We start from the raw sequence: 25486 nt of genomic DNA, 5'->3' as shown, positions 1-25486 counted from the left end.
AACATAATAAAAGACCACTTATATGATAAACCCACAGTTAATATCATCCTCAATGGTGAAAACCTGAAAGCTATCCCTCTGGAGAACAGGAGCCAGACAAGAATGCCCCACTCTCACCACTCCTATTTAACATAGTATTGGAAGTCCTAGCCAGAGCAATCAGGCAAGAAAAAAGAAATAAAAGGGATCCAAATTGGAAAGGAAGAAGTAGAAACTGTCACTATTTGCAGATGACATGATTTTATATATAGAAAACCCTAGAAAATCCACCAAAAAACTTTTAGAAGTAATAAACGAATACAGTGTTTGCAGGATACAAAATCAACATAGCAAAATGGGTTGCTGTTCTATACACTAACAACGAAGTAGCAGAAAGAGAAATTAAGAATGCAATCCCATTTGCAATTTGCAACAAAAGAATAAAATACCTAGGAATAAACTTAACCAAAGAGGTAGAAGATCTGTACATTTAAACTATAAAACACTGCTGAAAGAAATTGAAGAAGACACAAATGAAATGGAAAGATATTCCGTGCTCTTGGACTGGAAGAATTAACGTAGTTAAGATGTAAAATGCTTCCCCTAAGAAGCAATCTGTAGTTCCAATGCCAGTCCCTATCAAAGTTCCAGCAACATTTTTCATAGAAATAGAACAAAGAATCCTAAAATTTTTATATGGAACAACAAAGGGCCCGAATTGCTCAAAGGAATCCTGAGAACAAAGAAACAAGCTGGAAGTATCACACTTTCTGATTTCAAGATATAACTACAAAGCCATAGTAACCAAAACAGCATGGTACTGGTACAAAAACGGACACGAGATCAATGGAATAGAATCGAAAGCCCAGAAAGAAACCCACACATCTATGGACTGGCTAATCTTTGACCGAGCCAAAGAACATACAATGGAGAAAGGAAAGTCTCTTCAATAAATGGTGTTGGGAAAGCTGAATGACCACATGCAAAAGAATGAAAGTAGACCATTACCTTATACCATGCACTTAAAGTGCTCCAAATGGATTAAAGATTTGAATGTAAGACACAAACTGTAAAGGAAACTACTAGAAGAAAACCTAGGCAGTATGCTCTTCAACATCCCTCTTAGCTACATATTTTCAAGCACCATGTCTGACCAGACAAGAGAAACAATAGAAAAAATAAATAAATGGGACTACACATTAAACTAAAGAAAGCTTCTGCGACAGCAAAGGAAACCATCAACAAAATGAAAAAGAACCAAACTAACAATTGGAAGGAAGATATTTGCCAACCATACATCTGATAAGGGCTTAATCTCCAAAAAAAATATAAAGAACATATGCATCTGACAACAACAAAAAAAACCTTAGCAACCCAATTAAAAATGGGCCAAAAAGAATATGAAATAGACATTTCTCCAAAGAAGATATACAGATGGCCAGTAGGCACATGAAAAGATGTTCAACATCATTAACTATCAGGGAAATGCAAATCAGAAACTACAATGAGATATCACCTCACGCTCGCCAGAATGGCTATAATGGCAGAGTCAGAATAACAAGACAGAAAACAACATGTTTTGGAGAGGATGAGGAGAGAAAGAAGAACTCTCATACACTGCTGGTAGGGAGTGCAAACTGGTGCATAGCCACGATGGAAAATGAGTATGTAGATTCCTCAAAAAATTACATAGAACTACGATACGATCCAGCTATTCCACTGCTGGAGTATTTATCCAAAGAAGCGTGAAAACACCAACGCATAAAGATACACTGCACCCCCTGTGCTTATTGCAGCCTTATTCACAATAGCCAAGACCTGAAGCAACCTAAAGTGCCCATCAAGGGACAAATGGATAAAGAAGATGTGGTATATATATTAATAATGGAATACTACTCAGACATAAGAAACTTGATGAAATCCAGCCATTTGTGACAACATGGATGGACATTGAGGGTATGATGCAAAGTGAAATATGTCAGAGAGAGGAGAAGGTCAAATACTGTATGATCTTTACCCCTTAAGTAGTAGATAAGCAATAACAACATCAAACAAACACACATAGAGAGACAAGAAGATTGGATTGGTGGTTACACCAGAGGGGAAGTGAGGAGGGAGGAGGAAGTGAAAGGGATAAATAAGCACACGTCTGGTGATGATGGATTGTATTAGTATTTGGGTGGTGCACATGAGAACATGAAGTGCAATCCCATGCAGAAATAGAAGTATAATGATGTACACACTGAAATTGATACAATTTTATAAACCAATGTTACCACAATAAACAAACAAACAAAATAAAGAATATAACATCCTAAATAAAAATTGTATACTTCAGGAGCCGGCCCGTGGCAGCCAGTTAAGTTAAATGCGCTCCGCTGCAGCCCGGCTATCGGGTTCGGATCAGTGCGCACCAGTACCACTCCTCCAGCCATGCTGAGGCGTCCCATACAGCAACTAGAAGGATGTGCAGCTATGACGAACAACTATGTACTGGGGCTTGGGGAAAAATAAATAAATAAAATCTTTAAAAAAAAAAAAAAAATTGTATACTTCATCTTCTCAAAAAAAAAGCAAAAAATGACCTCTGGATGGCAGTGTATTTGTTGGTTTTAGCCTGTGCCTGCACAGGCACGAAGTTGAACTAATGACTGGAGTGAATTAGAGCATGGAAATACAACAGTTGAGTCAGAATGACTGTCTGTCATGATATGGTGCCTTGGAGCAAGCTTAGCGCCTAGACTGTGTGTGTGGATTCCTCAGAGGCCAGGTTACCAGCTTGGGAAGAGGAAGGACTGAGGGAAGATGAAGTCTAAAGTTGGGAAAAGGAGAGGTGAGGGGCAGCAGTAGCCTTTCCCCATAGAGCCTGCAGGCTAAGCAGCCAATTACTCTGCCCACAGATACCATCTCCTACCTGGGCATTAATGTTTGGGCAGAGACATATGTCTTGGCTGAGACAACTCGGTTTCCCCCAAGCCTCCGCTCTCAGTTGAGTATATTCCTTGAGAAGGAACTACTTTTACAAAAATATATCTGATGACGGGCTCTTTAGAGAGATGCCTTTTGAAATCCAGTCATTTCGAGAACCTTTTTCTCTTGTCCCCAACTGTTCTTCATTAGAATCCTAGAGAATATGTGGAGCGTTTCAGACTCTCCTTACAGGCCGATGCCAGAGTTCTAGTCTTGTATCTGCCAATAACTTCCAAAAGTGACCTTGGGCAGGTCCCCTCCCCTCCCTCAGGCCTCACTTTCACCATCTGATCTTCTGGATTTATTCTCACTCAAAACCTCCTTCAAGTGCATCAGTGACAGTTTGGATGAAGGGTAATACTTGACTTTGGCGACTCTACTAATTTCTAGTTAAGCGAGCATAGCATCACACCCCACACACACTCACACAGGGAATGCACATGTGCACAGCTCCCAAATGCCTGTTACACAATTTAGTAAGTGAGCTTCCCTTTCTTTTAGAAGTCAGCAGGAGAGAAGTTCAGAGATCATATCCAGGCTCTAGGATACAGGAGGCATCCAGCTCTCCACCTACTTTGCAGAATTCCCCTTGGCTCATGTCATCCTCTATGACTCTGGCTTCACTATCAGGCTCAGGGAGAAGATGGCAGTGTTCCTCAGTTCCCTGGGGCCACATCCAGATCTGGACAATTTCCACAGGCAACAAAAAGGAACACCCTGCCCTGCACCTGACTTCTTAGGAGAGAGGAGGCCCCTTTCTCAGAGGCACCCTGAGTGTTACACTTTTCCCACTTTAGCGCTGGGTCTCTGAGGGGATCACATCCCCATTGTTTTTCTTTTCCTTACGACAAAGGAAATGGGTAGAGATCGCAGATTAGCTTTGCACTTATCATTGTGTGGGCAATGGGCATTGAAGTCAAATACTGGTAACTCCCTTGATCCCCCACACCCAGTAGGAGAAGATAAAATGCTTAGTGTGTGAAGATGGGTCATTCCAGATCCACTGAGATGATTAAATCATCATTTTTTATGCTGTGATTCAATACTTGCTGTCTGTATTCTATTCCATGGGACCAGTGTGTTTCCGTGGTGGAGGAGGAGGGCCACCTCATGGAGAGAGAGTATCCTCATCCATAGAGATGCTGTCATCCTTCTAGATTGAATTAAGGTGATTGATTCCAGGGGTGGGAAGCATATGCAGTGTCCACCAAGGAATAGAGTTAAACACAGAACGAGTAGTAGGCATGCTCATGAAGTGTGGCCACTGTGCAGCCTTGTGCAGCAGGCTGTGATTCTGTTTTCTGGGTGGCCTAATGCAAAACTGGAACAGATGCTGGCCTGTGACATGTGGCATTGACAGGCTGGAAGCCCACTGGCAGGGGAAACATTCAAAACTTCTCAACATGAGGATACCGTATTGGATGTCATGAGCATCCACCCATCCCCTCCCTACCTTTGCCCTCCAAAGAAAGTCAAACGTCTGTTCTGGAACCCTTGCCTCGAGAAACTAGTGGGTGAGGGAAGCATCAGAAGCTTTCAAAAGCACTTCTGCTGGCTGTTCTCTCTCTGTGGCTGAGAGATGCCAGTGAGAAGCAGGGTGCCATTCAAATGTGCTATCATGCTTTGTAGTGCTTGAAGGTGGAGGGAGCCAGTAATAGATCAGTCTCAGGGGTGGCCAGCATTATCATCAGCAGCAAGGGGGGTATTATTACCACAAGAGACATCTGAGGACCATCTCACCTGCTGTTATGGAGTGAGTTGTGTCCCCCCACCAAATTCATGTGGGGAAACCCTAACTTCCAGTGTGCCTGAATTTGGACATGGGGCCTTTAGGGACGGCATTAAGGTTAAGCTGAGAATGCCATAATGGTGGTACCTATTCCGGACAGGACTAGTTTGTCCCTGTAAGAGGAAGAAGGGACACCAGCTCTATCTCTGCTACATCGCACAGAGAAGAAAGGCCATTTAGTCTTGTGCACACAGTGAGGAAGGTATTTTGAAAGCCAGGAAGAGAGGCCTCAGCAAAGAAACCAACCCTGCTGGCACCTTTGATCTTGCACTTCCGGTCTCAGAACTATAAGAAAGTCGGGTCTGCTGTTTCTGCCCCCCCAGTCTGTGGTATTGGTTACGGCAATTGAGCAGACTAATCCACGTCGTGCAGAGATGAATCTGCTCTAATACTGTGATCACTTCCCTTGGCCTTCCCCAGGAGCACCTGCACCCCTGAGCCTGGTGACTCGCCACTTAGGCAGCAGAGACAGCCCCAGACCTCTCAGAGCCTCATTGGAAAGTGCGCTCTGAAGTCAACGCTGTGCCAACAGTTTGGACCCAGCACAGCCCTGCAATAGTAGCTACAGCGAGGTGGAGGGGAGCTTATGGAGAGTCAGGGGACAGTGGAGTTCTAGCCTGAGTCTGACTCCCCTTCCTACTTCGTGATGTTCTACCAGTTCCTGCATACGCTTAGCATCAGGCAGCACCCCAATCCCTGCTTAGAGTGTGCACTTTGGTTATTGTGGTGCAGATGTTCAGCCCCTCACAACCCACGGTGCTCCCGTGGACCCCCACTGTCTTGCTATTATGACTCCAACAACACTAAATGTGAGAACCTTGTATAAACACCATATTGCATGGGGGCAGCTTTGTCCAATTTTTTAAGTTTTCAAAAAATTCAATCACATTTTTTGTTTGGTTTATACCTTAAGTATGACATCACAGAGGTTTGGTGAATGCAAAGTTTCAGTAGAGTGAACAAGCTCTGGGCTGAGGATTTGACCGCCATTTCTAGTTTTGAAGCATTTCTTCTGTGGTCTATGAGTTGCTTGGAAAGCATGGAAATCATATTTCATGTGATGACTCAGAACATTTAAGGACCTCATACACTATTGCAGAAAGGCAGGAAGGCAGAATCTACCCGGCCTTGTGTGCCACTCCACAATGCCCCTCCCAAATTTCCTTCTAATTGCAGTAAATTCATTTTTAATAGTTTTAATTTTTAATCAAAGCAATACATGCATGTATAGTTTTTTAAAAAATCAAATAGTACAAAAGGGCGCATAATGAAAAGCAGGGAATCCTGCCCATCCTTCTGCACTCTCTGTTCTCCAACCCAGAGGCAAAACTTGACACGTCTGTTGAGAGGTTACCTCCATTTTTCTCAATAACGTGCTTTTATTACAACTTGTTGACTTGGTGACGTGAGGCCTTTTCTGCTGACTCCAGCAGTCCCCTTGGCTCTCTTCCCCCTCGGTCTGCTTGTGTCACTACTTCTCACTCTTCTGTTGGTGTCCTTGTTCACTTTACTAATATGATCCGTAAACCTGTCTTATTCTTTCAACTGGAGACAGTACCTGGGCTTCCTGCCTCATGAGAAGAACACCCCTGTTCCATTTCCTGCCCGCTGCCTGCCAACTTGCTGCGTGTCCTCGCACACTGTCAAAGTTGGGAACATTCCCATCTGCTCTCTAACCACAATGAAGTCTTCCCTGCTTTTCCTAGAGATTCACTCTAAAAACGGAAACTGTAACTAATATTTCCATTGCAGTGTTATTTAAATACTGTTCACTGAGTAGCAAAGTGGGATGCTACAATTGGATTTTCTCATCTGTGCCTGCAGAGTCTTGGTCCACGGCCAACGATCGAGCTGATTCCGTCTCTTGCTCCTGGCTACAGTTCACAAGCAGGCCCCATCTGAGGTCACTTTTATAGCATGCTTTCCATGTACAGTTGGAAATCTTTGTTTCCCCTGTAGCTTCTGTTTGCCATTGTGTTTCTTTTGGGATGAAGAAATGTATGCCTTCCAGGTCATGTTATTGATTTCCTCCAGCTGCTAACTCCATCCATCTGTTGCTGAGAATTCATTCCCTTCAGTTGGAAGTCTGTTAGTCTTATTCTAATTTGGAAGATTGGCCTCCGATTGGGACCATTCCTGTACAGTTGCTCTTTATTTAACTTGTTAGCAACCTTTCCTTTTTTCCTTGGGGCATCCTGTGCCCATTGTCATTTCCTGAAGTTCGTGCTGTCTTTTGTTTTATGGATGCAAGCACTTCTCAAACATTTTGAGGATTTTCAGATTTCTAAGTTCTTTTCTGGTCCTTGAATTCTCCATTTCCTTGAGAGTCCACTTTTCGTTATATCTCAGGCTTTTTTGGTTATACTGCAGGCATTCCATAAATCATGATTCTACTGGCCCATTTCTATTAGAAGAGGAGGCAATGGAAAGACAGACGGGCTTGAAACCGCAGGTGCGAGGGGAGCTGGTTGCTTTGCTCTAGGGCGGTGAGCTGGTGGGTGGAAGGCAGCCATGCTGCCCGGGACACACACACACACACACACACCCATGTCCCCAAGTTAGTTACTGACACCCACACACACACACACACACACACACCCATGTCCCCAAGTTAGTTGCTCTAAATATGTATCTGCAGGCGGACGTTGAGCATCACCGGAGGCCACGACGAAGTAGGGAAGTTCATGCGCAGCCGCCAGGCCAGGTGGAAGAAGGTGAGCAGCGTGCGCGTGAGCCCCTTGCAGAAGGCGCCGTCGGAGCCGCGGGCCGCCACCGAGCGCGACAGCCGCACCGCCGGGCCCGACAGGGCCGCCGCCGCCATCGGGCTGGCGGAGCTTCCCGTACCGTGCCCGGAGCCCCGGGCCCCCAGCCGGCTCCGCGGAACCACCGACCGACGGACAGAGGGACGCACGCGGGGGGAATCGGTGCGGGAGGCCGAATGGGCGGCCGCAGATGCGAGCTGCGCTGCGCGGAGGCGCCCTCCTTCCTGCAGCGCTCTGGCCCGGGATTGGTGATGCCCGCTGCGGGCGCAGCAGGGTAAGTTGCCTCAGGGCAATCAGTCTTTGTCCTACTAAGTTTGGATTTTAAAAATACACCCCAGGCTGAGTGATTTTCTGCTAAGTCTGCCTAATCCCTTTGCTGTTGTAGAGATCGTATTTAACAGACCACCTGTTGAGTCTTCCTGAGCAACCCTCAATTCTTTGCCTCTGAAGTGTGTTTATTCATTTGGTCTTGGAATCTGTAAAATACTTACGTTCTTCCAAAAAATTTTTGCAAGTTGGAAAAGCTCCCGCTTGTAGATTTTGTTATTTGCAATGGCTACAAGCATGGTCAATGAAGATGTGGCTCTGCATGGGCTTCAAATCCTGCACCAGGATTGGTGAGCTCTGTAATCTGGGGCAGTGGTGTCAGGGCCTTGGGGGCAGAGTCAGGTCTCAGGCCAGATTGAAGTTCTCTCCTCGTTAAAGTATGAAGGGTAGTAGGTAATCTGTCACCTTCCTATGCAAAGCCGTCCTTTTGGCCACTTCATGAAGACCGCCAATCCACATCTGCATATTGTAGAGGTGGCGGGGGCATCTCCTCTTCCTGCTTGTGGGAGAGGCAGAGGAAGGGTGACCAGCATGGTTCTGCGAAACATCAGTCCAGAAGTCGTGAGGACCAAAGCTGGAAGCAGTGAGCATGCAGTTGACTCCTGTTCCTGCCTGCATTGCAATCATGGTCCCTCGAGTCTTAGGACATTATCATTACACCTCAATCGCATCCACTACAACAGGCAAGAACAGGAGACACTTGGGGAGATTTGGGGGTTACCTCTCATGTGTATTTTCTACCCAGGATCAGCAAGTATAGATAAATAAATACATAAGTAAGTAAAATGGGCAGGTGTTTTTTTTTTTCCAAGAGAACAAAGAAATTTGGAACTGAAGAAGTCTTTTTGTTTCTTTTCTTTTTTTAAAAAATTTTTTGTTTATTGCAGTAACATTGGTTTATAACATTGTATAAATTTCAGGTGTACATCATTATACTTCTATTTCTGCATAGATTACATCATGTTTACCACCCAAATACTAATTACAACCCATCACCACACATGTGCCGAATTATCCCTTTCGCCCTCCTCCTCCCCTTCCCTCTGGTAACGACCAATCCAATCTCTGTCTCTATGTGTTTGTTTATTGTTGTTGTTATCTACTACTTAATGAAGGAAATCATAGGTATTTGACCTTCTCCCTCTGACTTATTTCACTTTGCTTTTTGTTTGTTTTCAATTATGTTTGCTCGCTGAAATTGTATCAACTCATTGTGGTCACATTGATTATATTATGCTGGTAAGAAGCTCTGATTGGCTGTTGATGACATCATAAGAATCATTGGGACATTGATTTTTATTGTACATTCAGTCGTGGACATCTTAATCAGGAAAGGGGAAAAGTGAATGGTTCTTCATTGGTACAGTTTGACAAATAAAAATGCAGGGAGCAAGAGGACACACACACAACAGAAGGGGCCATGCAAACAGAACGGTTTAGAGCCACTGACCAAGGGGAGGGAGAGCTGTAGCTGCCTTGCTTCTCTGGGGGGTGGGGATTCTCGGTGCCTTGGGGCTGAGCCCAAAGGTTTAAAGGCTGAATGAGGTGCCTCTCTGTTTCACCCTTTGGAGTCTGCAACGCTAGCATGAGAGGGTTTTCTCATCCAGCCTGATGGACCCCAATTCACAGGGTCCCACAGAGGCAGCAAGGAGGCCCGCAGGAAGGCTCAGCACAGGCGGCCTGGTCAGCAGTGGAGTGGATGGGCCCAGGGGATTCCTTGCATCAGCAGCTGCTGGGAGTGAACTCGAGGGGACTTGGCTACATGTTCTGCTCGACTGCACCCTTTATGACCTGTGCCTCACGCACCCCAGGGACCATTTTGTGTCCCTGTCTCCTGTGAGCCTGGGGAAGTCTTGAGGTGTGTCACTTCTTCCATTTATTGAGGAACCAAAAAAGAAGTTAAATCAGAACACTGAAGAAGGCAAGCCCCTTAGCAATCCCTCCTTTCTATTGGCTGCCTAAATCACATCAGCTTATCTCCAAGTTGGAACATTTTAAGAAACATTTTAAGGACCATTCTTTTTATAGGCCAGACCATATGAGCCTCCTGAGAACCACTGGCCTGAGGGTACATGTGAAGACTAAAGGGAATCGATTTCTGGCACTGGACACCCTGGCTCTCAGAACAGGGTCTTGAGGTGCCCAGGCCTGTGTATATACCAGAGTGGAAATTAGTAAAGAGACCTTAACTAAATTGGAGTCTGGAAGGCCTATAGGGAAGCTCTCCAGCCCTCTCACACATGTCAATTACTCCAAACAGAAAAGAGACAAACATCTTCCAGAGGATGTACTGAAGGAAGTACTACTACTGAAGGAAGATTTCTCTCCCCACCTGCAGCAGCCCAGGCAATGAAACCCCACAGCCCAGCCAATGAGAAACACTGCAGCTCAGCCAATAAGAAGCTGTTGCCGCCCTGAACTGTTGCTTTCCCCCAATGGACTTTCCTTTAGAACAACCTCTCCCTACACCCCCTTTTCCTCTATAAAAGTAGCTCCCCTCAGGTTGTTTTCCCAGCTTGCCTATGGTTTACCGTAGCATGCACATCCTGAATTGCAATTCTTTTGGCTATTTCCAAATAAACTCGTTTTGAGGGTAAAATAACTGGTGAATTTGCCTTTTAAATTGGCAGTGTCCATCCCATTGCCTGAAGTTAGATCTGAAGTTACATGCATCTGAAAACATCTGAGCAGCTGTCTACAGGGGAAATGTGTGTGTGCGCGTGTGTGTTTATCAGATGGATATGCTGAGAGCACTCCCAGAGAACACCACTCCTATGAAAACCTTATAAAAAGTTATAATATCTGAAGAAAGCAGCAGAGCTTGCTAAATTTGGTAAACTCATTTTGAGGATAAAATAACAGGCGAGTTTCCATTATGTTAACACCAGTATACATAATGCCTGGACTGTGTGTGACGTGCAGAGCTCCCTTGTTCACATGGAGGACAAGGGTCTCTGATCCTCCTCAAGACACAGGACATTCCACGCACTTCCATTTGGCCCTTACCCTTCTGTCTTCTACCTTTTCCTTAAATGTTCCAACTCGGAGATAAGCTGGCGTGATTTAGGCAGCCAATGAGAAAGGAGGGATTGCTAAGGGCTCGCCTTCTTCAGTGTTCTTATTTCACTTCTTTTGGTTCCTGGCCCCACCCCAGGAGGGCCAATGTCTGCCAAGCCTTTGGGAGCGACTGATGACTTCTCAGCACATTCGGGGTGGTCTTCCAGGCACTCACTCTTCAAGGATTTTGGTGAGGCCCAAAACAAGAGTGACTCAGGTTGTCGAGGCTTTGAGTGTGCAGGAAGTTGCTGGGGCAGAAGTCTCCTCCAGACACAGGAGGTGGACCCTTGCGGTCCTCTGCAGTAGGTCCAGCACTGGGTGTCCTCAAAGCTTCCTCCCTCCCTCCCATTTTATCTTTCTGTCTATGTACCCGTCCAGCTGTCTCTCTGTCCATCTGGCTGTTTCCCATGAACTCAGGGTATGATTAGGGCCTGGCCTGCAGACAGAGAGGCACAGACATGAGGGTCTGGTCCACTCCTGTGTGGGGTCTGAGTTCCTCTGCTGATCCAGGCAGGTGGTCCGGTCAGGCTTGGGCAGCCATTGCTCTTCCGGGTGAAGGTTTAATATTGGTGACTGTGCCAAGTCCCAGAGCAAGGCTCTGGACTATTCACATGCCCTGGCCCAGCCCTACGGTGGAGCAGTGGGGACCCCTCCTCATGAGGGGAAGGAGGTGTGGTGCAATTGACACTCACCATCCACAGTTAGGCCCAACGTCACAGGTTAAGGGCACGGTCCTCCACCAGACCGCCCTCACTTCAGAATCCAGCCCTAAGTCAGGAGTCCTCAGGGCCACCTGCTCTCGGACCAAGAAACAGATGGGCCAACTTCTTGATCAGGCCACCTGCAGAGGAAAGTTACAGATGCTCAGTGAACATTCAGTGTCATTTTCATTCAACTTTATTCAAACACACGCCAGACCAGAGAAATTAAAACAGTGTCTGTCTTGATAAGATTTACAATGAAGGTTGAAAAATCGAATACTCTGGATGCAGAAAAGCAGGCATTTTCATAGCATTGACGGGGGTAAGGAATGGCAAAATCTTTCAGAGGAGGTTTGTAAATATCTTATAAGTGAAGAAAATGAATGCCCTGTGATTACATGGCTGCACTCACAACATTCAAACACTAAGAGACACTTTCACAAGTCAGACATTAAATGAGTGCAGTCCCAACCATTGTTCTTAATGCATTAAGACCAAAAAACGCACTTATATTCAAAGAAATATAAAGTACGACAATCATGAGCTATTACTATTCGCTAATATATTTTAAAACTTAAGAAAACTCTTAATACCCCATTTTGGTAATGTCAAGAGGAAATGAACATTCTCTCAGATTTTTAAACAGTATTTCAAACAGACAGTGTTTTTCGAGGACAACTTCATTATGATTGTCAAAAGCTTATAAATGTCTAATACATTTTGTCGAAGATGATCCACATCCAGAAGTTTGTCCATCCGTGGAAGATGTGGCCCAATATGCTGACCATCTCAGGAACTCATTCCACAGGGAAGAAAGTGCAGCAATGGGTCCATGACGCTGAAATGGCCCCGTCTTACCACGGGCCCAGCACTCAAAGCAGCTTGCATGATGGTCTAGAAGAGTACAGGAGGAGAGGGAGCAAGTGGGTTCTGAGGGCCAGGGGAGTGAAGGAGACAGAAAGCAGGTCGGGCTATATGGAGAAGGGGAATGAAGCCAGACGGATCAGAGTGAAGGCTCTGGAGGAGAAGGAGCGAGAGGTCTGTTACTGGGGACCAACCCCACACCAAGTGATGAATTGATTAATCACGTCTTTTGACTGTTGATGCACTGGGACCTTTTCTTTTTCTGACCAATATGGCAGAACATGCATCTCTCAGCAAAAGGTAAATGAGCCTGAGAGATGCCTTTAGTTTTGCGGGGAGCAGGTGTGAGAGCCTGAGCGATGAGAGCACTGGCGCCAGGATGCTGTAACAATCCTGGCATTGCAGAAACACAAAGAATCTAGCCATGACCTGTGGCATCTTAGCTTCTGCACCCCTGACTCCTTCTTTGTGTCTCCTTTCTTGCTGTTAGTTGGTGAGCAGACTATTAAGATCTAAGCCTTCCTGGGGTTGTGGGCAGACTCTCTTTTCAGCCCACTCTCTGTCCTCAGGAGGTCTCGTCCACTGCAGGGTCTCCCACATGGAACCTCCTGCAAGGACTCCCAGCCCTGGGTCTTTCTTCCTCCCTCAATTCCAGACTGTATTTCCACTCAACTACTGTTCACCTTTATTTCAAATCTCCTCGAGGTCTCAAAATTATTGTAAGGTGAACTCTTTATCTTCCATTTTCTTCCCAAACTGTTATGTCCCTGTGTCTCTTTTCTCACTTGGTGGGACCACCATCCACCCAGTCAGCAGCACCATCAAGCCAGCAGGAGCCCCTGACCCCTTGACCTCCCTTTCTTCACATGGCGGCCACTGCACACTCACTCCATGCCAAGGTCACCCAAGTTTTCATCCCATCTTCGCACCTTTAGGAGCGCCAACATTCATTCCAACCCGCCTGGACTCTAACAGCCTTCTCATGCCTAAATGGCCTCCCTTCTCTAGTGATCCTGTTCTGATCCATTCTGCACACTGATACCCAAATGATAGAGTTGAAAAGCAAATTGAACCTTGTTACCCAAGGCCTTCAATTCTTGATGGAGTCTACCACATCCAACCCAGGGTTGTTTGCTCTGGGCTGCCTTTCACCCTCGTCTTCCATCCTTAACTCCCTTGTCCAATCAGACCACACTATGCAGCCTTCCCTGAGCAGACCATGTTGTCTCCCACTCCTGCTCCTGTGCACCTGCTCCTCTCCAGTCCTTTACACAGCCTCCCCTCTCTCCTGTGTACCCCATCAACTCCCGTGCAACACACAGTTCAGCCTGGTGCATCCTTTCCTCACACACTGGCCTGAGGGAGTCAACCAAATCTCCAAGAGCCCTTTGCCAATTTCTCTATCACAACACCCCCCACATTGTGCCTTCCGGCAAAACCAGTCTGTGGGCAAGAGAGTTTGTGAATTCCTCAAGCAGGAATATTTCTGGATACCTGCCAATGAAAAGCACTATTTCATATATAGGTAGTACCTATACGTATATTTATTGAATCCCCATATATACCATGCTCTATAGTGAGCTATATTATATTATTACATATGGAAACTGGTGATAGATTTAGAGAGGAGAATTGAGACATATAGATATATGAAAAATTAGGACAGGTTGATCTGCTAATTAGCATGGAGAAATTACATAGATGAAAGTGATAAAGCTGTGAAGAAGCAATTGGAGAATTAGACAGTGTGGTGTAAGATGCAGATTATGTGCTTTGAATGGTAATTAGAAAATGCAGATTTATACGGGCTGCATTGGTGTGGGAAGGCTGCAGGAAAGGGGGGAGATATGATGTGAAACATGAAGGACGATGATTTTAAAATAACGAGTGTAGTAGGTGAGAGCATGGTGTGCACCAGTCACCAAGAAAGGGCTTTGCATTAACTCAATGATTATGACAGCAGCCCCGTGAGAGGGTTCTTACTGGCACACACTCAAATGAAGAAATAGAGGCACAACAATCATCTAACGTGACCCAGCTGAGAGGAGGAAGAGCTGGTACAGGAATCCCAGCAGCAAAGGTCCAGCCCATATACAGAACCACTAGCCATAACGCCTAGTAGGTGAGTAGTGACTCCTAGTTCTGCCCAGACAGGCAGAAGCCCAGGGTGTTTGTCCGGGATAAAGTGTGAATGGGACAGGAATGATTGGTGACATAAAGATCAAGAGGACACAGGTGATCCGAGAAACAGGATCTGTGTGGTATTGGCCGTCCCATGCCAGGCATTGAAAGAGCCGAGCAGGTGTCCATCTAGAGGACCAGTCACAGGGACAAGGCTTAGTCCAGGTGTCGAGAGAGGTGGCAGGTCCTGGAGACAGGAGTCACATCAGCAGCCCCTGTCTTCCCTCTCTTCCCTCCCCATGTGGATAAAGGTCACAGATGCATGGCCTCACTGATTGCTGACAAAGCCTGCAACAGCTCTCCTGCCCTCTGGATCTTTCTCAAAGTCTGACCCCTGACCCCACAAGCCCAGCTCTGGAAGAGCTCACCAGAAGCTTTCTCTGGGCTTGCAAATGAGCAGCCAGACTCTGGTGGATAAGACACCCATCAGGGCCAACGGCTGTGCTCTTAGCACTCCTGATTATCTGGCTGTCTGCTTCTGGTGTCTGAGTTTCCTCCCCCACAGCTTGGAACTAATTTTGATGTTTTTCATTTTGCTGTTTCTTCAGAGTTCTATTTGAGGGCTAGGAAGCCATCTCTAACAGGTGCAGCTGACTGCGCTATCCCAGGTATATCGGTCAGAGTTTCCCAGAGAAACAGAATCAAAAGGAGATATGATATATATATGTAAGGAGATTTCTCATGAGGAATTTGGTTCACGCATTTGTGGAGGAGAAGAAGTGTCACAATCTCTCGTCTGCAAGCTGGAAACCCAGGAAGGCTGGTGTTGTAATTGAGTCCAAGCCCAAAGGCCTGAGAACCAGGGGAGCTGATGGTGTCAATCCCAAGCCAAGGGCAGGAGAAGACGACAGGAGATGTTCCACCTCACGCAGTGAGGCAGTGAAAAAGGGGACAGGTCTTCCTTCTTGCACCTTTTGTTCTATTCAGGCCTCAATGGATTGGAGAATGCCCACCCTCATGGAGGAGGGCAATCTTCCTTACTGCGTCCACCAATTCACATGACAGTCTCATCCAGCAACACCCTCACAGATACAAGCAGAAATAATGTTTAATCTGGGCACGCTGTGGCCAGGCAAGTTGACACATAAAATTAACCCTCACAGTGGTTAGGACAACATCAGAAACTATTGCATAACAACGTTCACATGTGAAGCCTCACCACGGCAACCAAAGTGATAGTTCCTGTGTCAGGATAGTGCCGGCATTAGAGAGTCCTTCCCAGGGGCACTGTCCACTGCGAGCGTGCAGTCCACCTAACATGACCCGTGGCTTGTGGTCTACCTCCCGTGGTAGAGTGTAGGTGAGGTGAACATTCAAGGTAGTCAGTCCTAGAGGAGCTGAACCTCCCTGTTTGTACAGCTCACAGATTGAGAGCAGCTGCAAGAATCTCTCAGCAGATGGCCTCCTGAAAGGCAATGGGCTTCCAGCCTCACCTTGAATAATCAGGAAGCTTCGTGAAGTTTGCGGGAGAGATATGAAGTCCCCTTATCTTTCATCTTATAGCTGCAGAAGAAATAACTCTTCTGGGGGTTGAGGGTGGGAACATGAAATCAGGGAAGCAGTCAGAGAGGCAGTGACTTATGCCTGGGCCTTGACATGTGGGCGAGAGTTCCACAAACAGAAAGGTAGGAAATGATATGAAAATCCTGACAAGGGTGTTGGAAGATGTTTGAATTCATTGCTGGGACCGATCCTGGAAAGCTGCAGTGAGTGACTGTGTTGTTGGTTTTCCTTGGTCTTCCCCAAATGTCTGCAACCTTAAGTGACTTGCCAAAATTCCAAGTGCAAACTTTTGGTCCTTCACACTGTGCCCAGCCACTGCTATCGGATCCCAGAGCTCACGTGATTCCGCTGCATTCCCTACTCTGATATTTCTTCATGTCCATATCTAATAGCAAAGAAGAACTCATATCTACCTCTAGGGATGGCAGGAGGAAAGCATGGAGGGCTTCCTGGAGGCGGATGCCGTTGAGCTAGAGTTAAATAAACTGAGTGATCAAGATTTCCAAAGTCTGAGATGACAGGAAACAAAGCAAAAGATACGTTCCAAGCCTTAGAAGTAGAGCTCAGCATTGAGAGATGGAAACAGATGTAGAAAGAGGTAACAATATGAGCAAAGATTCCAGTCCATCAGCGGGGCCTTGGGGTATGAGCCGAGTGGGCACTCTTAGACCTGGAGAGAGTGGACAGTTTTCCTGTCAATCATTACAGGCCCACCAATGGCGATGTCTGAAGGCGGGACCATAGAAACGACGTCGAGGCAGCCATATCGGTTGACGAGGCTCTTTAAAAGCTGGATTGTGCAGTGCGGCTTCCGTGGACGGTTATCCTCGGTGACGAGGGAACATGGCGGCTCCCTTTCCTGCCATCTCCCAAGTGTAAGTTTACTTTATTTCCTGGTTGGCTGTCCGCAGTGTGCTCTTGAGGGAATCGGGGAGATGGTGTGTGCTGATGCACTTGGACAGAAGTGTCCCCTGGAGTCTGCATCGAGGGCAGAGCAGGCCCCTTCGCCGCGATCGGACTCAGGGTTGAGCTTTCTGTGACAACGTGAGGAAACGTTCAGATCATGTGGTTGTGGAAATGTGGGTCTTGGACCCCCTGTTCGTGGTCTCGATGACCTGCGGTGTGGACAGCTTAGAAATGAGGAAAGGGCTGGGGCGGTGGGCCGGGGGGTGTGGGTCCAGGACGGGCCGTGGCCGTTGGCCGCCAGGGAGCTGATGTGGCCTTTGATTGTAGGGTGTCGTTGGGGGGATGTTGTCGTTGGGGGGGATGTTGTGGCCGGGTCTTTGTTACATCTTGGTCGTTTCCGTGAGAGTTTTCGGAGTGGCAGGATTTCCGCTCTTTTCGACCTTGAAAGAGGAAAGCGAGGGGCTGAGGGAGCGTGTGCGAGTGTGACAGCTGAGGGCCGACAGCTGCCTTTGAGCGAGTGTTGTGTTCACTGCACAACGTGAGTGTGTGTTTAATACCATTTGTTGGGTGCATTTCAGAACGGGCTTCTTCATGTGTTGCCTTAAAAAGAGAAAAATCCTGGTAACTTCAAGGTGACGATGAGTCAGCAGCCGGCCTGGTCGGCTCGGGCTTGTTCCCTGACCTCCGGGATCCGCCTTCAGTCCCGGGTGAAGGCTGTGTGGCATTTTCATGTCCTAAAATGTGCGTGTGTATCTAATGTCATTGCATTCCATCGGGAGTGCTCCAGACGCCTTTCATGCGTTTCCATAAAAAGTGTTGTGTCATGTCCACCTTTGGAAGGAGAAAAATAGCGGTCTGGTTTGCAAGACCTTGTTGCCATAAGTCCCTGAAGGGAATCCCATCCCCAGGATCCTATTTCCTGTTTTATTTTACAGTATAATGGCGTGGGGTGGCTCTTTTTGTTGTTGTTCATGATATTGCATTCCTTTGAATTTGTTTAATCTTGCTATTAGCTGTGTTTCCTAAAGATTCTTCAAATGAGAGTCTTTTCCGTGTGCACTTTCGGGACTGAATTGCCCGGCTGGGCTCTGCAAGTTTTACAAGCTCTGTGAAGCCCCCTTAGCGCTCCTGTCAGCCAAGTCTGGACCCTGTTGGACATTGAATTTTACATGTTCATCGACATGCATTTAATTACGAGGTCCTGTTGCTCCTCATAAACTTCCTTTAAATGTTTGGGGTAAATTTCAATTTAGAGAGGAGGACTTTAGCGTCTGATTGAGCGCCTAAGTGTATAATATAACTGCGTGTTTGAAATAATTTATATTGTTCTATTCTGGTTTTGTTCCCTATTCACAATTTTTCTTAAAAATCCACGTTTTGAGGTCCTCTCAATTTACAAGGCAGAACCTTCAGTTGGCTGAGTCCCTGAGGTTTTACGACAGTGACTGCTCTTCACCGTATGTCGAGGTCCAGCGGTAACAGGTTTGGGAATGTGTTTTACAGAACAATGGCGTTTGGTATCATTTTATTCTATTAAATGTACGTCCTGATCCTTTTCATAAGCTTTGTGTTAAAATTTTTCAAGTTGTCTTCAATTTACAAATGAGGAGAAGATTGTTCTGATCGTCTTTGTGTGTCTTGCTTTACGACAGTTACCGGCTTCAAGAGGTCCGGTAGCCGAACCTTTCAGTTTATTTACCATTAGAACTTTTGCTTATCATTAAATTTTTGAAATTTTCGCTTTTATGTTTCTTATTGCTTAGATCTAATAAGAATGAAGAAAGTTTTGTTTTCAGTGTAAAAACTTCACACATTGAGCATCTGCCTGATCGTTGTTGTTTTACAACAGTGAATTCCCGGAAGTGCAGGTCACCAGCCACCGCTGGGAGCCATTTTGGTTCTTCCAGGATTTCATTTCTTGCAATAATTGTGTGTTGAGTATGACGTTATTCAATTCAGCTCTGTCCTGAACCTTTCCATGCATTTCCTCTGGCAATCGTGGGGCATTTTCAATTTGCGTATAAGGAAATTCACCCCCAGAATGAATGCTCTCTGCTCTCCAGGCGGGAATGTCCCTCGCAGGTCATCCTGCATACTTCTGAATAGTATTTTAGAGCCATAATTGTGCATTGAATATGTCATTATTTCTTTACGTGTTGGCCTAAGTCCTCCATCCCAGGTGTTCTCCCATAGAATAACTGATTTGTGTAGTTTCTTTACAAACAAGGAGGATATGATAGTTTGCATCCTGACCAGACGGCCCAGGACCACTCCTATCCTCCTTGTTTGCGGTCCCGGGCCAGGCTGGGCATGCTCCTCCCCCACCCCCATCGCAAAGGGTGCTGTCTCTGCCTCTCTGGACGCGAGTGCTGAGTGTGCCTTAGTGCCTCGGGTGCTAGCATATTGGCTTAAGAAACAGACAGTGCCTGCCTGTTTATTCTCATTCCTCCATCATGTGACACCTAATGAGTATACAAGGGGAGAATGAAATGAAAGGAAAACTGTTGTTTTGCTCAAAACCCTGAGGACCCTAGTCACTGAAAGTAACCTGATACTGGTATTAAGTACAACAGTAACTTCCTGTGGACAACGGTCTTGGTTGAGTTTGCTTATGAGTCTTTTTCTGGTTGATTCATCATATTGAGTGAATTATGTATATTATCTAATGTAGAAATGAATTATGTATATTATCTAATGTAGAAATGATTTAATGACTTTAATATTGGTGGAACATTGATTTTCTCTAAATCCACCTCGATTACATTTAGAAATGTAAAATATTCATTGCTGGTATTTGGATTTTACTTTCTCTGTGCCATTGGTACTGGCAGATTCCTGCCACTACCAATTTCAGGAATTGGGACACTAACTCACCTCACTAGTCCTGACTTTTCAGGCAGAGCCCCAGACCTGAAACAACATCTAAGTGTGGGATGAAGGTACTTTTATTCCATGCCCATTGCCCATAGTATTCTAGGGCATATTGCAAACTAAGAGCAAATTCCCCAGTCTATATATTACCAAATGTCCAGTGTTTTGCGTTGTTTTCTCCTCAAAGACCTATGTTCAATGTCAGGTGGTAGTAACATTATGTAATATATGAAATTTTTCATGAAATTGTTCTGAATTCAATTAGCTCATGCTTAGTTTTAGCAATTTTTGAACTTACTCTGTTACCAATTACTGAGACTAATATAACAACAACAGAGTTGTATAACATGCATCTCATGATCTATTAAGAACACAAAACCCATCTGAATTATCCGTTACACATAATCTCGCATGACATGTAAGTGTCATTAGTTGGTAACAAAGTGAGAATAACCCGTTCCAAAGGTTTGTTACTTATACTTTTAGGTATGAGTCAGTTGCCTTATTACTGAAGAGAAGAAATGCAGTTCTGAGACTCCCCTTCTAGCAAATAACTGACAGTACCTCTCAACGTAATATTTAATATTCCCCTCGATGTTTGAGTAAAGCAGGATGAACCATGGGTCATTTTGAAGGGGCAATGAGGCCTCTAAAGCAGCAGTCTTATCTTGTGGTTGATTCATGCAGTGCCAGTCTTACAGTATCTTTCACTCTTTTGGCCTGCCTCACACAGGCTGCATGATTGGGTACTCTGGCCCTGTCAGCCATTTCCAGAAATTCCTCTGGGTAAGGAAAAGAGGATGTTTGTCCCTGCAACTCATCTCGTATGTGTTTCCAAATAACCTAATTTTCCTGCAGTTGTGCTAGGCTGTCCACCCACAGTCAAGTCTCCTTGCAGGTTTGTACAGTCACCATCTCCTTCAGGACCTGTGGTAGAAAAGTCCAGTTCGTCCACCTGTGGGCCTGTAATGAGGAGAGAGTGGAATGGCAACCAGAAGTCAAGACCAGCCAGACGAGTGAGTGCCGTTTCATGTGATGTGAGGCCACAGGTGTTGGGGGAGGGTAGCCTTCCTCTCCTGTCAGCTGTACCCCCTTTTCAGATGGTGTGAAACTCCCTTCCCTGAGTCTCTAAGACAGGAACTTCCGGCAATGTCAGGGGCACTCCCTGGGCACTGCTTAGTAACCCCATTGCAGAGACCCTGCGTCTACAGTCCATTTCTTCACTAGTCAGAGGTATCTTTGTGCATTCTCTGTTTGTGTTCCTCTACTCCCTGTGGGTGCCACTGTTACAGACACTGTGACTTTATTAGAAGGTCACATTTCAAATAAAACCTGATTTTGACATTTTCCCATCAAAGTTTTGATCTGTCCTTTTATCCTTTTGGAAAACCCTTGCAAGACCAGGCAGAAGCAGGATGGACTGCGTGCGATTGTCAACAACAACCTTCAGGAATCCAGAGATTGTGGGAGATTGCTCATGTGCTTTTTCTTTCAGGTAGGAGAACGTGGATTTTCATGTAATTTAAAGGCAGCTCTAACTAGGACGGGGGGAAATGATGAGACCCATACACCGAGTGGGTGCCAGAGAATGGTAGTCTGCCAGTCCAGACCTGCTATGCATGGGTGGGCATTCATGTGGCAGCGTTCCTGCAGGCATAGGCTAACATTTCAAGTATATGTAGGCCAATACTTCTTTAAATATGTACCCTTTTGTCCAATGTTGGCCACTTTTTGCTTTCGAGATGTTGCTGAGACCGTGCATTGTGTTTCCTTCACAACAAATTTCTAGGATCTGAGTGTGAAATACACTTGGTTGGTTCTTACTCTCATCTTTAAGCTTCAGTTTCCACATTTGCAACATGGGAGTCATGCCTTGCTATCAGGGTTGTTGTGAGAATCAAGAGTGACAATCTTTGTAAAGTGCTCAGCACACAGCAGGTACTGAAGGAAGTAACTCACCACTTCCTGAATCCATCTATTGGAGCAGAATATTTTGGCTTGATTTAGCTCCTCACACTTTCAGCCCCGACTCCCACTTCAGGTCTTTAGACCTTGCCACAATTTCAACTAAATGTGTATTTCCTTTCACAGGGCCAGCAAATGTCCTCAGAGGTTACTGGGCATCTCTCTAGAAACCAACCTCTTTAATTCTCCTATGATGCCAGGAGGAGGCCGGCCATTCAGACTTTGCCTTCGCTGAGCCACGTGAGTTTCTGGCCAGCCGGACGCCTTACATCGAAGCGGATGTGGCTCAGCACCAAGTTCGGGCTGGACGGTACTTGTTAACTGGCAGTGCCACAGAGGTCTCACCTCTTCCTTGCCTATGTAAAGTCACTTCTTTTCTGGGCGGTGGTTAATTCATTGAAGATCAAGTAAAGACTTTTGACAGTTGGGGGAGTGCTAAATGTAAATATGGCCTATCTAAGGTGCATTCAAAGACACCTGTAACCTTTCATTCATAGATACCTCTGCTTCCTCTATTGCTTTATTAGCACTGGTTTTATCCACAAGGTGGCATCACAGAACCTGATATTCACTCACCAAAGGTCAAAACAATCCACACTTCTTTGTGATTAGAAACTACAGTCTGTACCCTTTAGACAGCGTGTTGACATTGCAAAGACATTCCTTTGTCCTTGTAATTGCTTACTTTATTTTAGAGCCTTGGAAGGTGGGGATCAATTTGCTTGTCTACCCAGTGAAACCTGATGTGTGAGATCCTTAGAAAAACCCATACTCAAGCCCATGTTCCTTCTCCAAGTGACATGACGGTGACCATGACTGGCTTAATTGCTATTCAAAAACACGTGTGAAACAGCAATAACTGTGATGCCTTCTTCCTCTTCCACACACACTTGTTGTTCTCACTCCCCATCAAAGTCATCTTAGCTCACTTCATGGGGGAGGGGTGGGGAAGACCAAAATGAAGGGTTTAATGGGTAAATCCACTGACTATTGGCGTTTAAATATAAGTCACGGGGTTAAGGATTCCAAAAGAGTGCCTCTACTTGGTGGCTTTCTCAAAATCAAGACTCTCAGGAAAGAGAAGGAGACCGTGCTCAGAATGTAAGATGGGATCTCTTTCTTTCCCAGGAGTCCGTTCCTTTGCCAACCATGTCACTGAGCCTCATGAGACATGTACTCATGAATATGTGCTCACTGGTGGGAATATTAATGTGCTGTAGATTCTGGTGTGAAGTATTCCACGTCAAAGTCCTGTTTGCCTTATGTATTCTTTCATTCCTCTTATTTATGTGGGTGATGGAAAGAGAAGGGATTATACTGGACCCTTTAAGGCAAGGCCCTTGAAATGGAGTGTATTCCTTCTTATACTGGTTCCCTCTTATATGCAGACTTTCCTCTGGCTGAATCATATTCTGTTGTATGTGTGTACCACATTTTCTTTACCCATTCATCTGTTGATGGACACTTAGGTTGTTTCCATGACTTGGCTCTTGTGCATAGTGCTGCAATGAACACTGGGCTGTTGATATCGCTTTGAGATAGTGATTTCATTTCCATTGGATATACACCCAGAAGTGGGATTGTTGGATCATATGGTAGTTCTATTTTTAATTTTTGAGGAACTTCCATACTGTGTTCCACAGTGGCTGCACCAATATACATGGGAGAACACATGTTTAACGAAAAAGATTTTGTGACTGGTTCCCCAGCTACTTGGAGATTGTTGGCTTTCTTGAGATGAATTATAGAGGTTGGAGGCTCAAAAAGGGGACGGAGGTTCTCTGATCAGGAAATATGGAAGGACTAACTCCTTCCTTCACCTACTTCAAGCCTAGAGGTGGGGAGAGGGCTGGAACGAGTGGCCCTCTGTAGAGCTGCTGTCAGAGCCTGAGGCAAAGCAGACAGGAGGATCAGGGCCCTCAGTGTGAAAGGCGTACTGGCCTTTGTGTGTTCAAGAGTGTCTCCTGCCCACTTCCCCATCCCTGGCACTACCTGGGACCAGCCTAGCTGGAGGACAGAAGATAACATTACACACTGTTGAGTGCGACATGAGAACATGTGGCCCTCTGGCCAAGGTGAAATTTTTATGATGGGGGCTGCTGCTTGTTTCTCCAGCTTCCTTGAGGATTTTCCACTTAGCTGCTGGGGAATGCTGTGCTGTTTCTCCCTGATTCTGTGCACTGCTTTGGCCTGTGAAAAATGGCTCAAGGAGTGATGGCCCTTCACTCTCCAATACTGTTGTCTAGAACATTAACCCGAGGGATTCTTCTAAGAGGCACCTGCTGTTGTTTCTGGGGAATAATCGCTCTTGGTTGAGTTGGCCACTCAGTCTTTCTTTTTTATTGATAGTGAGCTGTGTTCCTATGTAGAGACTAATGAAAGTGAGCTGTTGTTGCTGGTATGTTCTTTCAACATCCTGGCCAGCGGCTTTTTCCTTCGAAACTCGCATGGCTCAAATGCCTTGTTGAACTCCTACGGAAAGTGCATACCGGCAATGGCAGCATGTGAGGTGCTGGAAACTTTGGCTCCCTGGGAAGAAATAGGCCATGGCCTGTTGTCAGTTTCTGTGCTCTGACGTGAAGGTGCTGAACAGAATCTTGTCCACTATGCAGAGCAATGGCATATTAGGAATCATTAGGGATCCCGGTTCTTTCTATGGGAATTTGGTTGGAGTTTTATCCAAGCATTTCCATATTAGCTGTCTGCACTCTTCTGCTGAGCATACTCTGCACGTTGGTGGGAAGAGGAAAGTCACTGGGTCCTGTCAATGAATGATACATGAAGCTGGGGACATTTGGATCCTTAAGGTTATGTGCCGATGAGCCCTGATGTCTAGGAACATCCCAGGTGAGCTCTCCAGGCTGGAAGATTTAGCCTTCCTATCCCTCCTTGCTGAAGAGGCCGTATACCTATAGGCTTTTCTGTCCCTTCCCCCATTTATCTGCTAGAAGACATTGTTGCTGGGTGGTCTGACCCCTCTGCCATTTTCATCTTCTCACACGGGTGATCACATTGCCTCAAGGGTCCTTGTCTGCACTCTCAAGGAACAGGCTGCTGTAGACACAACAATGAGGGGTGTGTGCATCGTGTGTGGTACTGCAGCTATGGAGGGGAGAGAGGACGGGGAGCTGCAATTTGAGGAGGGGACCGGTCCTATGGGTTTTCTGTTTCAAGCTTTTGATTTCTCTTGATTGGTGAAGTCTGGCGCTGGCACATAGGGGTCCCAGAAGGTATATGAGGACACTCTGAGAGTATAAGGAAAAATTGAGAATGGGGAGGACATGGGACTTTGGTGTGAACATTGTGATGGGCCTTGTGGGTGGAGCGATGTGTCTCCTGTCCTGTTTCTGCATTCTCCCTCACTACCTTTGGTTCAGCAGAGCTGGGGGACAGAAGGTAACGGTGGATGCTGATGGATATGATGTGAGAAAATATGGCTCTCTTGTCAAGTTGAGACATTTATCCTGGGGACAGGGTGTTATTTTCCATTTTCCGAGTGAACTGTGGTTCTGTCTGCAGGTGGGGGCAGAGGTTTGATCTCTGTGTCTTGTGATATACAGGACCTGTTAGAACAGTTGGTGGGAGGAGAGGACTCAGATCCTGTGTTGTGG

The 25486-nt window shown here is 45.9% G+C and overlaps 1 protein-coding gene and 1 long non-coding RNA gene across 2 annotated transcripts; one reads left to right on the top strand and one right to left on the bottom strand.

The window, feature by feature from the left end:
* Positions 1–7358: 7358 nt before the first annotated feature.
* On the bottom strand, positions 7359–16898 carry LOC147911766 (small integral membrane protein 10-like protein 3). The gene is made up of 2 exons (XM_087427419.1): positions 16882–16898; positions 7359–7572 (listed from the first exon to the last, which is right to left on the bottom strand). The coding sequence occupies exons 1-2, from the start codon at positions 16896–16898 to the stop codon at positions 7359–7361; spliced, it is 231 nt and encodes a 76-aa protein (XP_087283545.1).
* Positions 16846–22831, top strand: LOC147911765 (uncharacterized). Its single transcript, XR_015550632.1, has 4 exons — positions 16846–17008; positions 20809–20926; positions 21315–21405; positions 22002–22831. It is a non-coding gene; the product is annotated as an uncharacterized LOC147911765 (long non-coding RNA).
* Positions 22832–25486: the final 2655 nt, after the last annotated feature.

This window comes from Ceratotherium simum, chromosome X (genome assembly GCF_057802395.1).
Source record: "Ceratotherium simum simum isolate JZ-2026a chromosome X, ASM5780239v1, whole genome shotgun sequence".
Taxonomy (NCBI): Eukaryota; Metazoa; Chordata; class Mammalia; order Perissodactyla; family Rhinocerotidae; genus Ceratotherium; species Ceratotherium simum.
This window is presented reverse-complemented; position numbering and strand designations above follow the sequence as displayed.